Below are 18,445 nucleotides of genomic sequence, written 5' to 3'. Positions count from 1 at the left end.
AAAAATTGCATATGTGTAGAACAGTTTATATTTCCATACACCACACTGTATAACAAGTCCTTTGAGTGGATAATCAGAAGTGTAGTTTAGGCGTACCCCAACTCACACTATGTAGCGTAAAACTCTATATATAAAGGTATCTTTGTTTTTTCATTCCTTCACCAGATTCACCAATATAGCTATATTTCTGAGTTAGCGTACCCCACTCACTAGATTAGTAGAATGAGGAAAACATATAAAGGTATCTTTGTCTTCAGATGCGTACCCTACTTACAGGGTTCGAGGATGGCCACAAGTCTATCAAGGTTTCTTTTCCCTTTCTGATTTTTCGTTATTGGTAGCCTTGTGTTTCTCCACAGTCTCCCTCGGTGTCAGGTATATGGAAATGAGATTAAAAGAACCAATGTGTAGACTGAACCAATAAATTAGTGCATAAAATTATATGTGAAAGTGTTAAATTGAAGGATACCCGTATATAAGGGTATCTAAAGAATATAGTAATCCTTACATAAAGAGATTCCAATAAATTTAGTGAGAAATACCCTAGTGATATGTGAAGTGACGTGAATATTATAATAGACGTACCCCACTTACACAAAGTGGGGAAGTGATAAACATATAGCGGTTTCTTTATATAGGAGAAGAAAGAGATTCTTCTTCTGTCCGACAGGAGGAGTGTGGACAGCCATTTTTTCCAGTTTTACCTTTAAAGACTCAGCAAGGTAAAAGAATTGTTTTTAATTTTTTTTTTAAAGAAATTTTTTTATTTTTTTATTTTTTTGATGGTTTTTGATGTAGAAGGATCTCTCCATCTTTTTGCTGCTTTCATACTTTGTGTATGTACTGTACTGTTTTGGACATTGCTGTTTTTACCTACTCGCATGTGGCGGGTAGTGTGGAATAAAACTTAGAAATTTTTTATCTTTACGTGGACCCCTTGATTTTTGGAAGTGCATATATTTGGTTGAAAGATCTCCAGAAGGACTGTATGAGAGAGGATATTAAAGAAACCCTGATGTGCATGATAAGAAGCAGCTAGACTGTGAGTGGGGTACGCCCGCCAGAATCTCTTTCTTCTCCTATATAAAGAAACCGCTATATGTTTATCACTTCCCCACTTTGTGTAAGTGGGGTACGTCTATTATAATATTCACGTCACTTCACATATCACTAGGGTATTTCTCACTAAATTTATTGGAATCTCTTTATGTAAGGATTACTATATTCTTTAGATACCCTTATATACGGGTATCCTTCAATTTAACACTTTCACATATAATTTTATGCACTAATTTATTGGTTCAGTCTACACATTGGTTCTTTTAATCTCATTTCCATATACCTGACACCGAGGGAGACTGTGGAGAAACACAAGGCTACCAATAACGAAAAATCAGAAAGGGAAAAGAAACCTTGATAGACTTGTGGCCATCCTCGAACCCTGTAAGTAGGGTACGCATCTGAAGACAAAGATACCTTTATATGTTTTCCTCATTCTACTAATCTAGTGAGTGGGGTACGCTAACTCAGAAATATAGCTATATTGGTGAATCTGGTGAAGGAATGAAAAAACAAAGATACCTTTATATAGAGAGTTTTACGCTACATAGTGTGAGTTGGGGTACGCCTAAACTACACTTCTGATTATCCACTCAAAGGACTTGTTATACAGTGTGGTGTATGGAAATATAAACTGTTCTACACATATGCAATTTTTTCTTTCATATGTCATTCACACCACTGGAATAAAATATTGGATGGTTATAAGAAGAATAGAAAAGAGGAAAGAGAATCTTTTGAAGACCCCACTAAAAAGGGACGTATTGTGTATTTGTCTATGTATATTTAAGTATAATAATATAGCGCTAAGAATTGTATCCCCTCTACCTTCTTGTACTTATTGTTTGTGTGGGAGTGTGGTGATACTCCAAGGGGGGACACAGTTCAGGGCAGCTTGTAGGCGCCATTTATGATAGGAGTCTCCACTTTCTTTTTTTCTCCGTTTACTGGGAGTGTCTGGAAAAATGCAGGCGTTCCCAAGCGTTTTAAGAGAGGGTGTCTGACGTCAGCTCCGTCCCCGATCATCCTGATTCTATCGCACTGTAGGAGTAAGTCCTGGGTTGCGCAGAGACTGCACACAGTAGATTTTTGCAGCTCGGCGTACACATGCAATCGCACACTTGCACGGCGAATTGACACTCCCCCTGGAGGCGGCGACTATCTGAACGCAGGACAGTAAAGTTAGCAGCCCAGCAATCAGGTCTGAATCACCCCCACTGACCAGTGTGTGAACATCTGATTGATTGTTATTCATTAACATAAGCTCCATCATATGTGGATTCATTTGAAAAATATTCTTCATTGTTGTAGCATGTATTTCTCTAACGTCCTAGTGGATGCTGGGGACTCCGTCAGGACCATGGGGATTAGCGGCTCCGCAGGAGACAGGGCACAAAAATAAAGCTTTAGGATCAGGTGGTGTGCACTGGCTCCTCCCCCTATGACCCTCCTCCAAGCCTCAGTTAGGTTTTTGTGCCCGTCCGAGCAGGGTGCAATCTAGGTGGCTCTCCTAAAGAGCTGCTTAGAAAAAGTTTTTAGGTTTTTTATTTTCAGTGAGTCCTGCTGGCAACAGGCTCACTGCAACGAGGGACTTAGGGGAGAAGAAGTGAACTCACCTGCGTGCAGGATGGATTGGCTTCTTAGGCTACTGGACACCATTAGCTCCAGAGGGATCGAACACAGGCCCAGCCATGGAGTCCGGTCCCGGAGCCGCGCCGCCGACCCCCTTGCAGATGCCGAAAAGCGAAGAGGTCCAGAAACCGGCGGCAGAAGACTTTTCAGTCTTCATGAGGTAGCGCACAGCACTGCAGCTGTGCGCCATTGTTGTCACACACTTCACACCAGCGGTCACGGAGGGTGCAGGGCGCTGCAGGGGGCGCCCTGGGCAGCAATGAGAATACCTTGTTCTGGCTAAAAAATACATCACATATAGCCCTTGGGGCTATATGGATGTATTTAACCCCTGCCAGGTCTCACAAACTCCGGAGAAGAGCCCGCCGAAATAGGGGGCGGGGCCTATCTCCTCAGCACACAGCGCCATTTTCCTGCTCAGCTCCGCTGCGAGGAAGGCTCCCAGGACTCTCCCCTGCACTGCACTACAGAAACAGGGTAAAAAAGAGAGGGGGGGGGGCCACTTTTTTTGGCGTTTTTGATATATATTAAGCTGCTATAAGGGAGACAACACTTCTATAGGGTTGTTCCTATATATTTATAGCGCTTGGGTGTGTGCTGGCAAACTCTCCCTCTGTCTCCCCAAAGGGCTAGTGGGGTCCTGTCTTCGATAAGAGCATTCCCTGTGTGTCTGCTGTGTGTCGGTACGTGTGTGTCGACATGTATGAGGACGATGTTGGTGTGGAGGCGGAGCAATTGCCGGTAATGGTGATGTCACCCCCTAGGGAGTCGACACCGGAATGGATGGCTTTATTTATGGAATTACGTGATAATGTCAGCACATTACAAAAATCAGTTGACGACATGAGACGGCCGGAAAACCAGTTAGTACCTGTACAGGCGTCTCAGACACCGTCAGGGGCTGTAAAACGCCCTTTACCTCAGTCGGTCGACACAGACCCAGACACGGACACCGAATCTAGTGTTGACGGTGAAGAAACAAACGTATTTTCCAGTAGGGCCACACGTTATATGATCACGGCAATGAAGGAGGCTTTACATATCTCTGATACTGCATGTACCACAAAAAGGGGTATTATGTGGGGTCTGAAAAAACTACCTGTAGTTTTTCCTGAATCAGACGAATTGAATGAAGTGTGTGATGAAGCGTGGGTTAACCCCGATAGAAAACTGCTAATTTCAAAGAAGTTATTGGCATTATATCCTTTCCCGCCAGAGGTTAGGGCGCGCTGGGAAACACCCCCTAGGGTGGATAAGGCGCTCACACGCTTATCAAAACAAGTGGCGTTACCGTCTCCTGAAACGGCCGCCCTCAAGGATCCAGCAGATAGGAGGCTGGAAACTACCCTGAAAAGTATATACACTCATACTGGTGTTATACTGCGACCAGCCATCGCCTCTGCATGGATGTGCAGTGCTGGGGTGGTTTGGTCGGATTCCCTGACTGAAAATATTGATACCCTGGATAGGGACAGTATTTTACTGACTATAGAGCATTTAAAGGATGCATTTCTATATATGCGAGATGCACAGAGGGATATTTGCACTCTGGCATCGAGAGTAAGTGCGATGTCCATATCTGCCAGAAGAAGTTTATGGACGCGACAATGGTCAGGTGATGCGGATTCCAAACGGCATATGGAAGTATTGCCGTATAAGGGGGAGGAATTATTTGGGGTCGGTCTATCGGATTTGGTGGCTACGGCAACAGCCGGGAAATCCACCTTTTTACCTCAGGTCCCCTCCCAACAGAAAAAGACACCGTCTTTTCAGCCGCAGTCCTTTCGTTCCTATAGGAACAAGCGGGCGAAAGGACAGTCATATTTGCCCCGAGGCAAAGGAAAGGGTAAGAGAGTGCACCAAGCAGCTTCTTCCCAGGAGCAGAAGCCCCCCCCGGCTTCTGCAAAGCCCTCAGCATGACGTTGGGGCTTTACAAGCGGACTCAGGGGCGGTGGGGGGTCGACTCAAGAATTTCAGCGCACAGTGGGCTCACTCACAGGTGGACCCCTGGATCCTGCAGATAATATCTCAGGGTTACAGGTTGGAATTCGAGAAGTCTCCCCCTCGCCGGTTCCTAAAGTCTGCTCTGCCAACGTCTCCCTCAGACAGGGCGACGGTATTGGAAGCCATTCACAAGCTGTATTCTCAGCAGGTGATAGTCAAGGTACCCCTCCTACAACAGGGAAAGGGGTATTATTCCACACTATTTGTGGTACCGAAGCCGGACGGCTCGGTAAGACCTATTCTAAATCTGAAATCTTTGAACCTGTACATACAAAAATTCAAGTTCAAGATGGAGTCACTCAGAGCAGTGATAGCGAATCTGGAAGAAGGGGACTTTATGGTGTCCCTGGACATCAAGGATGCTTACCTGCATGTCCCAATTTGCCCTTCACATCAAGGGTACCTCAGGTTCGTGGTACAAAACTGTCATTATCAGTTTCAGACGCTGCCGTTTGGATTGTCCACGGCACCTCGGGTCTTTACCAAGGTAATGGCCGAAATGATGTTTCTTCTACGAAGAAAAGGCGTATTAATTATCCCTTACTTGGACGATCTCCTGATAAGGGCAAGGTCCAGGGAACAGCTGGGGGACGTAGTAGCACTAACCCAAATAGTGCTGCAAGAGCACGGGTGGATTCTGAATTTTCCAAAATCTCAATTGACCCCGACGACACGTCTGCTGTTCCTGGGAATGATTCTGGACACGGTTCAGAAAAAGGTGTTTCTTCCGGAGGAGAAAGCCAAGGAGTTATCCGAACTTGTCAGGAACCTCCTAAAACCAGGGAAAGTGTCTGTGCATCAATGCACAAGAGTCCTGGGAAAGATGGTGGCTTCTTACGAAGCGATTCCATTCGGCAGATTCCACGCACGAACTTTTCAGTGGGATCTGCTGGACAAATGGTCCGGATCACATCTGCAGATGCATCAGCGGATAACCTTATCGCCACGGACAAGGGTGTCTCTGCTGTGGTGGTTGCAGAGTGCTCATCTGTTAGAGGGCCGCAGATTCGGCATACAGGACTGGGTCCTGGTGACCACGGATGCCAGTCTGAGAGGCTGGGGAGCGGTCACACAGGGAAGAAACTTCCAGGGAGTATGGTCAAACCTGGAGATGTCTCTTCACATAAATATACTGGAGCTAAGAGCGATTTACAATGCTCTAAGCCTGGCAAAACCCCTGCTTCAGGGTCAGCCGGTGTTGATCCAGTCGGACAACATCACGGCAGTCGCCCACGTAAACAGACAGGGCGGCACAAGAAGCAGGAGAGCAATGGCAGAAGCTGCAAGGATTCTTCGCTGGGCGGAAGATCATGTGATAGCACTGTCAGCAGTGTTCATTCCGGGAGTGGACAACTGGGAAGCAGACTTCCTCAGCAGACACGATCTACACCCGGGAGAGTGGGGACTTCATCCAGAAGTCTTCCACATGATTGTGAACCGTTGGGAAAAACCAAAGGTGGACATGATGGCGTCTCGCCTCAACAAAAAACTGGACAGGTATTGCGCCAGGTCAAGAGACCCTCAGGCAATAGCTGTGGACGCTCTGGTAACGCCGTGGGTGTTCCAGTCAGTGTATGTGTTTCCTCCTCTGCCTCTCATACCAAAAGTACTGAGAATTATACGGCAAAGGGGAGTAAGAACGATACTCGTGGCTCCGGATTGGCCAAGACGAACTTGGCACCCGGAACTTCAGGAGATGCTCACGGAAGATCCGTGGCCTCTACCTCTAAGACGGGACCTGCTTCAACAGGGACCGTGTCTATTCCAAGACTTACCGCGGCTGCGTTTGACGGCATGGCGGTTGAACGCCGAATTCTAAGGGAAAAAGGCATTCCGGAAGAGGTCATTCCTACACTGGTAAAAGCCAGGAAGGAGGTGACTGCACAACATTATCACCGCATTTGGAGAAAATATGTTGCGTGGTGTGAGGCCAGGAAGGCCCCCACGGAGGAATTTCAATTGGGTCGATTCCTACATTTCCTGCAAACAGGATTGTCTATGGGCCTCAAGTTGGGGTCCATTAAGGTTCAAATTTCGGCCCTGTCGATTTTCTTCCAGAAAGAACTGGCTTCAGTTCCTGAAGTCCAGACTTTTGTAAAAGGAGTACTACATATACAGCCCCCGGTTGTGCCCCCAGTGGCTCCGTGGGACCTTAATGTAGTTTTGGATTTTCTCAAATCCCATTGGTTTGAGCCACTCAAATCGGCGGATTTGAAATATCTTACATGGAAAGTAACCATGCTACTGGCCCTGGCTTCAGCCAGGAGAGTGTCAGAATTGGCGGCTTTATCGTATAAAAGCCCATATCTGATTTTCCATTCGGACAGGGCAGAACTGCGGACGCGTCCTCATTTTCTGCCTAAGGTGGTGTCAGCGTTTCACCTGAACCAGCCTATTGTGGTGCCTGCGGCTACTAGCGATTTGGAGGATTCCAAGTTGCTGGACGTTGTCAGGGCATTGAAAATATATATTTCAAGGACGGCTGGAGTCAGAAAATCTGACTCGCTGTTTATACTGTATGCACCCAACAAGCTGGGTGCTCCTGCTTCTAAGCAGACGATTGCTCGTTGGATTTGTAGCACAATTCAACTTGCCACAGGCCTGCCACAGCCTAAATCTGTCAAGGCCCATTCCACAAGGAAGGTGGGCTCATCCTGGGCGGCTGCCCGAGGGGTCTCGGCATTACAACTCTGCCGAGCAGCTACGTGGTCGGGGGAGAACACGTTTGTAAAATTCTACAAATTTGATACCCTGGCTAAAGAGGACCTGGAGTTCTCTCATTCGGTGCTGCAGAGTCATCCGCACTCTCCCGCCCGTTTGGGAGCTTTGGTATAATCCCCATGGTCCTGACGGAGTCCCCAGCATCCACTAGGACGTTAGAGAAAATAAGATTTTACTTACCGATAAATCTATTTCTCGTAGTCCGTAGTGGATGCTGGGCGCCCATCCCAAGTGCGGATTGTCTGCAATACTTGTACATAGTTATTGTTACAAAAAAATCGGGTTGTTATTGTTGTGAGCCGTCTGTTCAGAGGCTCCTACGTTATCATACTGTTAACTGGGTTCAGATCACAAGTTGTACGGTGTGATTGGTGTGGCTGGTATGAGTCTTACCCGGGATTCAAAATCCTTCCTTATTGTGTACGCTCGTCCGGGCACAGTATCCTAACTGAGGCTTGGAGGAGGGTCATAGGGGGAGGAGCCAGTGCACACCACCTGATCCTAAAGCTTTATTTTTGTGCCCTGTCTCCTGCGGAGCCGCTAATCCCCATGGTCCTGACGGAGTCCCCAGCATCCACTACGGACTACGAGAAATAGATTTATCGGTAAGTAAAATCTTATTTTCCTTTTGTCCTGTGACTTTGCAGAAGCTCAGAAAATTACCTGTGAGAGAAAAAGATAGACACTTATGTGCCATCCGTTCCTCTCCCCCCATATTTCCACATCTGTTACTGTATGTGATGCAGTGGCTCATGATTTCCCTCAACATACCATTTACACTAGCCAACATTTTGTGTTAAGCCCACTGGTTATGGCCACACAGTGAAGGCAGCCATTTTGTGATGTGTTCATGAGAACACAGCCTATGAATTCGCTAAGCACCCGTGACATCATCGAGGCATTAGGCATTGCAGTGAGATGTGCTTAATGGATTGATCACTGTGTTGATGACAGAACCATTGTCAAATACATTTGCAGTGTAATGCTTATGGGTGTATTAATGCCTGACGGGGCCTATGTGCAGCTGCCCCCTCCTCTAAGCAGTGGGGCCCCACCCTGAAGCCCACATCTTACCTTGTGCCAGCAAGTGGGTCCCTACTCTTCCATGGAGGTGGTATTCATGTGACCGGCGGTCGGGAGACCGACAGTCACATGACCTCCTCCAGCATCCCGACCCCTCACTATCCCGATGGTCGGCATGCCGACCAACAGGGACTATTCCCATAGAGTGGGAATCAGTCGCCACCGAGCCCGCAATGGGCTTGCTGCACTCACTCCTCTCCGCCGGCATCCCAGCATCGGTATGCTGCCGGGATCCCGGCGTCGGTTAGCTGACCGCTGGTCAGCCATACTACACCCTTCCATGGCACCATATTCCCAGTGATATTTGCGAGGTTGGCGCAAACGCACAAGAGGGCAAAAGCTCTGGTTATAGCGCTAGAGTCGTTGCTTTAACCTTGCAGTAGTGTCATTGGGAAGATGGCACCGCGGAGGAGAATGGACCAACTAGCTGGCACAAGCTAAGCATACTTTGGGACTCCCTGGCCCCAGGGTCGCCTATTGTAATGCTCTAATTAATATATCCTGTGTGGTGCTAGCCTAGATTACCTCCAAACAGTATCTAATCCTGGAATTTGGTCATGGGGGCATGGCTGTAGCTTGCTGGAGTCAAAAGTTGTGTCATACTGGACATGGCCTTGCTTAGCACTTCTGGGCCGCCTCCCCAGCTACAAAAACATAGTTTTATTTGCTTACGCGGTGGAAACATCAGCCTTTGACAGGGGAATACTTCCCTACTCCTCCCCAAACAGGTTCTGTCAGTCACCTCAAATCAGGGATGTCCTGCCTTTTTTATATGGACACACCCCTGTAGGGTATATTGAATAAGAATCCAGTATAATTATGTTAAATGAATCTGGTTTTTCAAGAGATTTTGATGTTTTCAGCGTCAGACTTTATTGTGTTTAAAAAGTACTGAATAGTACTCTAAATTTATTCTGCAGCAGAACAATGACCCCAAACATACAGCCAATGTCATTAAGGACTATCTTCAGTTTAAAGAAGAACAAGGAGTCCTGGAAGTGATGATAAGGCCTCCACAGAACCCTGATCTCAACATCATTAAGTCTGTCTGGGATTACATGAAGAGACAGAAGGATTTGAGCAAGCCTACATCCACAGAAGATCTGTGGTTTGTTCTCCAAGATGTTTGGAATAACCTCCCTGTCGAGTTCCTTCAAAAACTGTGTGCAAGTGTACCTAGAAGAATTGCTGCTGTTTTGAAGGCAAAGGGTGGTCACACCAATTATTGATTTGAATTTAGGGGGTAATTCCAAGTTGATCGCAGCAGGATTTTTGATAGCAGTTGGGCAAAACCATGTGCACTGCAGGGGAGGCAGATATAACATGTGCAGAGAGAGTTAGATTTGGGTGTGGTGAGTTCAATCTGCAATCTAAATTGCAGTGTAAAATAAAGCAGCCAGTATTTACCCTGCACATAAACAAAATAACCCCCCCAAATCTAACTCTCTCTGCAAATGTTATATCTGCCCCCCCTGCAGTGCACATGGTTTTGCCCAACTGCTAAAAAATTTCCTGCTGCGATCAACTTGGAATTACCCCCTTAATTTCTCTTCTATTCATTCACTTTGCATTTTGTTAATTTATCAAAATAAACTACAGGTTGAGTATCCCTTATCCAAAATGCTTGGGACCAGAGGTATTTTGGATATCGGATTTTTCCGTATTTTGGAATAATTGCATACCATAATGAGATATCATGGTGATGGGACCTAAGTCTAAGCGCAGAATGCATTTATGTTTCATATACACCTTATACACACAGCCTGAAGGTACTTTTAGACAATATTTTTTATAACTTTGTGCATTAAACAAAGTGTGTGTACATTCACACAATTCAGTTATGTTTCATATACACCTTATACACACAGCCTAAAGGTCATTTAATACAATATTTTTAATAACTTTGTGTATTAAACAAAGTTTGTGTACATTGAGCCATCAAAAAACAAAGGTTTCACTATCTCACTCTCACTCAAAAAAGTCCGTATTTCGGAATATTCCGTATTTCGGAATATTTGGATATGGGATACTCAACCTGTATTAACACTTCTGGTTTTTAAATCATCCTTACTTTGCTGCATTTTTTCCACACCTGCCTAAAAACTAAAACTTCTGCACAGTAGTGTGTGTGTGTGTGTGTGTGTGTGTGTGTGTGTGTGTGTGTGTGTGTGTGTGTGTGTGTGTGTATGTATATATATATATATATATATATATATATTAGTGTATAATGAACCACATGGGTACTCCGCTGCCTTTCAACAGGATTCCTTAAGAAAATTTGTGTCTGTAAATTGAAAAGTTGAAAAGCAGCGGAGTTTCCTTGTGGTTCATTATATGCTAAGACAGGCTTTTTCAACCAGTGTGCCGTGGCACACTAGTGTGCCGCGACCAGTTGCAAGGTGTGCCGTGGAGCCAGAGCAGCTTCCTGCACCTTCAGAGTGAACTGTTGGCCCGGGCTCTTCTTAGAGGATCAGTCGTGCTCCGGCTGTGACGTATGTCTTGAAGACGCGGCGGTGTGATATCATAGGTCACGGCAGCCGCTTCTCACCACCCAGCCAGCCCACCTGCCTGCATACACATCTTCCAGTTCCTGCCTGCATACACAGCTTTCCTTGCCAACCCACATCCACACCTGCCCGACCGCCCGCTGCTCAGTATTTGCAGCACTCCACTAAGAACAACCCCCACCACTGAGGGACAGGGAGGAGGACAGCTGACCGGTAGGGGCTAATATTTGTTATTTTATTTCTCCTGTGGGGAACAGTAGGATTTATGGGGGGAACAATGTGAATTATTCATGTGGGGAGCAATAGGATTTATGTAGGGAGCAATATGATTTATGTGGGGAGCAATGTGATTGTTTTTCCTGTGTAGGCCAATGTATGTGTGGACATTTTTATTGTACTATGAGGGCCAATGTGTGTTTTTTGTTTTTACCTGTGGGGAACTGATGGTGTGCCTTGCCAATTTTAAAATATTGTTTGGTGTGTGCCGCGAGTAAAAAAAAGGTTTTAAATCACCGTGCTAAGAGGTGAGTGCCACATACACACGCCACATACTGATTTTTTTCTTGACGGAGGGTTCCCGGGACATTGTGTTTACTGGGAGACTGAGTACAGAGTGATTTTTTGTATATGTACTGTATGTATGTGTATTATGTTAATTAGGAAGATAGGATGATGGGGTATCCGGTCTGAAGATCGACAGTGTCTAGGTCGACAATGTTTAGGTCGACCACTATAGGTCGACAGTCACTAGGTCGACAGGGTTTGAAGGTCGACAAGGTTTCTAGGTCGACAGGTCAAAAGGTCGAAATTAGTTTAGAAAAAAAAATTTTTACTTTTTCATACTTAACTATTTTCGCTGAGCGCAGCGGTAATACAGCGAGACACCTTGCCCGAAGCATGGTGAGCGAAGACGGTGCACTAATTCGGCTTCCTGGTCACTTTACGGAGAAAACGACACCAAAAAACCATGAAAAACTCATGTCGACCTTTTGACCTGTCGACCTAGAAACCCTGTTGACCTTCAAACCATGTCGACTTAGTGACTGTCGATCTAATGATCCACACTCGATGATGGCGGTGAATATAACTTTTGTGAAAAACGTACTTTTCTAGGGAATTCTCCAGTGTTCATTAACATAACCTGTGTACACACATTAAAGTGACATCTCCCGGGTACTAAGCTTGTGGAACGTGTACACAGGCAAATAGCAAGTTTTATACTTTTAGATGGGGGCTCGTCAAGTCAAAGTCATTTCTCAAAAAGGTTAAAGTACGGTCGCAGTCCGGATCATACTTTTTATGACTCTTTCATTTTGTTTTGTTTTCCAGTCTCTTCTGTGTCTTCATGAAATATTCCCAGCAGTACAAGCTGCTGAGACGGCAGTAAAAAGAAACCCACACTTTGTCGAGGCCTGGCAGGCTCTGGGGCGGGCGCAGCTGGGATTAGGGGAAATTGCATTGGTGAGTTGACAATTTCCATTTTCTACCCTGAGAATAGGTAAGATCTCTGTGAAATGCAGAGAACACTGGAAATCCATCTATGCTGGTCAGCTTTATCTGATGACTATAGGTTAATTCTTACGCCCACTGCCCCACATTAACCCTAATATTATTATTATCATACTTAGTAATCTGCTATGGTCTGTCTCGCCTCCTATATATATGTGCAATGGTGGCCTGAGCATGTTCTGCCCCAGACTGGACAGACATTAGCCAAAGGACTGCTCTGTGTAGCAGGGAGGGCTTGGGACAGAGCCAGGAGGTGGAGCAAGGTAACCCGGTATATTACCGAGTCCCTTTACTAGTGTACTAATATGTCTTTATATAGGACCATCTTACATTAGTGCCTTACAATTGGAGACAATCACAGTTATAAAACAAGACTGGTTATCAGCAGACAAACAGGTCTATTCATAAAGCAGTGAAAAGAGTGCACATGGTCCCCTGGGTCCATACCGCACACCCTGCGCCCCTTTGATTTAATACTTACCTCTCTGGAGTCCCTTGTCGGCTGTGCTGCACAAATCAACTGTAAACTGGCGCTGCTCAGTGCTGCAGGCAGTGGGGGCACAGGTACTAATTACGTGGGACACCATCATTTGTGTTGCTTTGAAGGTGCCTGCTGAGAAGGTGCCTGGGATCCTCCCGGGTGTCTGGAGACGTCTGCGAGTAGAAGTAATAAGGAAACAGTAAGAAGATCCACCGTTCTCTCACCTAGTTGTGTGTTATACGAGTAGTGGCTCCGATTTCTGGTAGGTGTGGGGTGGGAACGTTAGAACATTGCTATACAGTGCCAGGAGGCGCAGAAGCGGGTCTCCCATTCCTGAGGGCGAACCCTGGTCAGAATCGGTAGGGGACATTATAGGAGACATCCGGTAAGGGGGGGGGCCTCAATTAACCACGGTAATTTATCGTGGGCTATTTGTAGCAGCGGGACAATTAAATTAGTCACGGAGGCAGCCGCAGGCGGCAGTTAACAAGTTTTTTTTTTTTTGAGCCTGGGTCTGAGGCTCAAAAATGAAATTCCTGTTAAATAGTTTTCGGATGTCGTGGTCGTGTTCACCCATTGGTTGCTTTCGGCAGCTTCTCCACTTTATCTCTCTCAAAGGCTTGATACATATCCCTCTCTACCACTAGCAATGGCTTGTCTACATGTCAATGTACATGAAATAGTTAAAAAGGCCCTATTTTAAGTGACAGCCTTGCGTTTATTTGCTCATCTCCCAATCCCCAATGTCCGCATAATTTGTTCCTTTATTGTGATGACAACCTTGCTGGGACTAGATTTTGTGCACCTACTTTCTGCTAAACATGAACAGTTCCGCTATGAATATAGCAAATGTAAGGCTGCTCCAGATCGTATGAAAAGCATAAAAAACAAAAACAAAAACTGTTCAATAAATAAAACACACAAAAAAAAATGTCTAATCCTTTAATATTACACCGTCCGGTTTATTTATGCTCTTCCGCTTTGTATTACGGTGTTCTGTGTTAATGTCAACATTCATTTTGTTGAGTTCTGCAAGTAAAGATGAATTTTGTAAGTATACTCCACTAATTCTGAAAATGGTCCATTAAGTGCTAAAAAAAGAACAACCTATAATGGCTGGCAATAAAAGTAACCGAACGTGTTTATCTCTCACTGGTGAGAAAACAATATAACAGATGTATTCCAAGGGACTTTCAGCCAACTAGAAATCAGTAAAGCACTGTAGGCTAAATGTAGGTGTATGGTGTTAGGAGGTAATGGAGACTATGCAGCATTCTGCATCCCACCCTCTGTTATGAATATTCGTGTTTTATACGTTCACAGCACCGTGTCACAGATAGGAAGTACACTTTGTTTTCATCTTAATGCAGCTGTTACAAATACTATCATGACTGTATTGCCTTGCCTTTAATGGCACAGAGCAGCTTGTTAGAGCGTCTCCATTGCTGCAAGAGCATAATGTATAATGAATGCCAAGAGCTTCTTCTAGCACGTTGATTATCTTGCATTAACTTTCACCAATGGGAGTAATTGCCTTCACAACTTTTATATACTTAGCCATTTTTGAAGGGATTAGTAGAGAGGAACGTGACTGTCTGCTCTCGTAGATTGCTTTACAAGGCAGGATACCGGGAGGTGGGACAGGGGGATATGGAAATATCCATCACAATCCGCATTTTGTTGTTGAGTTCGCTACTGGCCCTGGCATAAGTGCAGATAGAGATGGTTATGTTGCATGGATCATTTTTTGGTGGATTTGGTGCCACATTTATTGTATATGATATCAGCTATTTTATGCTTTTGTAAAAATGGGTATATGATCTGTACAGTCGGGATGAAGTTGGCACCCTGACGGACGGGATGCCAGTGGTCAGAAGACCGGCGCCGGAATCCCGAACGTAAGTATGATGCATGCTTACCGACATTCTGGCTGCTCTCTGCGGGAGAGAGCAGCCAGGTCGGCTCAGAGGGCGGGCAGGGGAGGCTGTGACGTAGAGAAGGGGGTGGGCCGGAGATGGGGCGGAGCGGGGGCAGAGCAAGGGCGGGGTCACTGTGACACCTCCTTTAAGCCACGCCCCCCGCTCTGTAATGCCGCGATCACCGGCATTACACTGCAGGGGGCGTGGCTATGATGACGCGATTCAGCAAGAATCGCGTCATCAACTGCCCGCACCGCCCACTTTACACACTAAGTGGGCGGACGGGCAGGGGGACCCCGCGAATCGGGAAACTTGCCTGCTCTTCCGGGGGGCAAGGAGGGTCACCCGATTTTCGGGAGCCTCCCGGCCATTCCGGGAGAGTAGGCAAGTATGGTATGATGGGAAGCGTTAGGATTAGTCTGAGGGAGGAAGCTTACCCCTAGGCACTAGGGGGGAGGGCTAGGGTTAGGCTGCCTTGGGGCTAGAGTTAGGCTGCCGTTGTGGTGGTGGTGGGGGGCGGGGGTTAAGGTTAGGCTGCGGGTAGGGAGGATTAGGATTAGGCTGTGGAAAGGGAGGGTTAGGCACTAGTGGGAGGGTTAGGGTAAGGCTGCGGGGTGAAGGGTTAGGGTTAGGCTGCAGGAAGGGAGGTTTAGGGGTAGGGTAAGGGTTAGAGTTAGTTTACTTGATAACAACTGTTGGGATTATGGCATCCCTTATTTTTCCCAAATCTATCTGAGCTTCCATCATCTAATACTACTAGATGACCCAGCAGCCTAGATAGATAGATAGATAGATAGATAGATAGATAGATAGATAGATAGATAGATAGATAGATAGATAGATAGATAGATAGATACTGTAGATCAGGGCTGGCCAAACCAGTCCTCGAGATCTACCAACAATTCACATTTTCCAGACCACCTAGTTAGTGCACAGGTGTAGTCATTACTAATTAAGATGTGCTGCATTCATTCCTAACTGACAAATCTACAGATCTCCAGTTGGCCTGGAAAACATGAACTGTTGGTAGATCTCGAGGATCGGTTTGGCCAGCCCTGCGATAGATAGATAGATAGATAGATAGATAGATAGATAGATAGATAGATAGATAGATAGATAGATACTGTAGATCACAGGTTCTCAAACTCGGTCCCCAGGACCCCCCACAGTGCATGTTTTGCAGGTCTCCTCACAGAATCTCAAGTGAAATAATTAGCTCCACCTGTGGACCTTTTAAAATGTGTCAGCGAGTAATTAATACACCTGTGCACCTGCTGGGTTACCTGCAAAACATGCACTGTGTGGGGTCCTGAGGACCGAGTTTGAGAACCACTGCTGTAGATAGATACTGTAGATAGATACGATAGATAGATAGATAGATAGATAGATAGATAGATAGATAGATAGATAGATAGATAGATAGATAGATAGATAGATACTGTAGATAGATAGATATTACTGTAGATAGATACTGTAGATAGATACTATAGATAGATAGATAATGTCATAACTGAAGCTGCCCTGTGAATTCCAGACCTTAGAGTCTCCACCTATCTCTCTGCCAGATATTAGGGTATACTGTGGGCACATCATTATTTGCTTAAACAGCCAGTTCCTGTGCTGGGAAAATATGTGACGTTCTCATATCATTGTTCCTGTGTGTACATTGTATCCTGCTACTGCCAAATGTAAATTTAGTGACTGCAGGTGATTAATTATTGTTCTCAAGATTTCCCCCTCCGGCTTCATCTTTTCCTGCTGTAAGACCTGATGTCCATGTGGTAACACAAGGAAGAACGCTGCCTGCCATCCTGCTTGTGTCACCTCTAAGTTCTTACTAGCAATATTTGCTTTCTGATTTGGGATTTGTCCTTAAGGTGACTCCCATGATGACATCTCACTGTGGGGGAGATGTACTAAGCCTTGGACAGTGACAAAGTGGAGAGAGGTAAAGTACCAGTCAGTCAGCTGCTGCCATGTTACAGGCAGTTTGAAAGATGACAGTTCGGTTTGCTTGGTACTTTAATCTCTCTGCTTTATCTCTCTCCAAGTCTTGGTACTTGCCCCTGTATGTAATGAAGGGGGTAAAGTATAATGAAATATCCCTCTCTCATCCCTCTTACCTGCACCCCTGCTTCTTCTGCCCCCTTTGCAGTCCTCCCCTGACCAGAGTACATTTAGAAACGCATGCAATTTTTAAGATGCTTTGTGGTACATGAAGGTTCCAAGAGCAAATGATGTCATGAGTAGACCGGACAAGTTCCTATAATCATGAGGTGGCCCACTGATCAGGAACCTGGATATACAGAAGGTCGGGACCTCTCAACAGGTGATAGCCAATAGCGGGTATGGTATGTAGTGGTGACATTATGCATGTCCTCGTAGCCTTTTTCCTGTGTTAGGACCCTAACTCTCACCGTAATCGCAGCCTTACCCTAATCCTAACAGTGACATACTGTATACAGTCTACATCGTGACTGTCGACTTTCACAGTGCCGACATTGTTATGTAAGAACACAAACACTGAATTACATTTGCAAGGTGTAGTCTTGGAATAAATATTAAATACTATGGGGCCCATTTATCAATGAGTTTTAGCTATTTAAAACTTGTAGCATATGATAAATGGTGCTCCAGCCAATCAGCTCCCAGTTGTCATTTTTCAAACACATGACAGTTGGGAGCTGATAAAACGTGTTGCGTATGATAAATGGTGCCCCAGCCAATCAGCTCGTAGTTGGCATTTTTTTTTTTTTAAAACACATGACAGTTAGGAGCTGATTGGCTGGAGCACCATTTATCATAACGCAACAAATTTTAAATAGCTAAAACTCGATAAATGGGGCTCCCATCTTGTACCCTTAGCCACCCTTAGTAAATGACTCCATTGCAATTTAGTTGGTGTATAGTTTAATCATACCTCCCACCTTTTAATCCCACTGGTTCGGGCAGTGCCCCGAAAAAGAGGCGTGGCCTCTGGTGGGATGGGCGTAGTCATGAATGAGTGGGCGTAGTCATGCGCCGAGGACCCGTTTTACCAGCGTTTTGGGGGAGTGCCCAGTGCTCCCCGAGTAGCTGGGCAACCCCCTGCTCCACTCCCAGCACTGAATGGATGCCATGCGTGTGTGCGCGGCATCTATTCAGACATCACTTGCTGCTTTGCCGAGCAGAGCAGCGGGTGATCAAAGGCTCCCCCAATAGCCCCCAGCCCGCGGGACACTGCTGTCCGCGGGAGGGACAGTGGGACAGTGCAGTCCCACTGGAAACGGGACAGTTGGGAGGTATGGTTTAATTGTGACTCCATTCAGCAGTGGCCTGCAGACAGGAATACTGCCAGGGGGCCTCTCAGCTATTTCACAGGTCACAGGTTACAGACCTGGATTATTTTAAATACAGGAGACATATTATTTTTCTATTAGATTGTGACACATAAAACTTAGTGATCCATAGATTTAGTTTAAATGCCGGCATTGCAGGGTTATAGCCATTAGATATGGATCTATTTTATTTAATCCAAATTCATTATGAGC

The 18,445-nt window shown here is 45.7% G+C and overlaps 1 protein-coding gene across 2 annotated transcripts in view; it reads left to right on the top strand.

The window, feature by feature from the left end:
• Positions 1 to 18,445, top strand: part of TTC33 (tetratricopeptide repeat domain 33) — a 578,456-nt gene that overhangs the window by 414,485 nt on the left and 145,526 nt on the right. For both annotated transcript variants that reach the window (XM_063961309.1, XM_063961300.1), the window contains exon 4: positions 12,336 to 12,467. In XM_063961309.1, coding sequence (XP_063817379.1) covers positions 12,336 to 12,467 — 132 coding nt within the window. The remainder of the gene's footprint in view (positions 1 to 12,335; positions 12,468 to 18,445) is intronic.

Source organism: Pseudophryne corroboree, chromosome 1, assembly GCF_028390025.1.
Source record: "Pseudophryne corroboree isolate aPseCor3 chromosome 1, aPseCor3.hap2, whole genome shotgun sequence".
Taxonomy (NCBI): Eukaryota; Metazoa; Chordata; class Amphibia; order Anura; family Myobatrachidae; genus Pseudophryne; species Pseudophryne corroboree.
The sequence above is the reverse complement of the archived record's forward strand: the minus strand, read 5'-3'. Positions and strand labels throughout refer to the sequence as shown.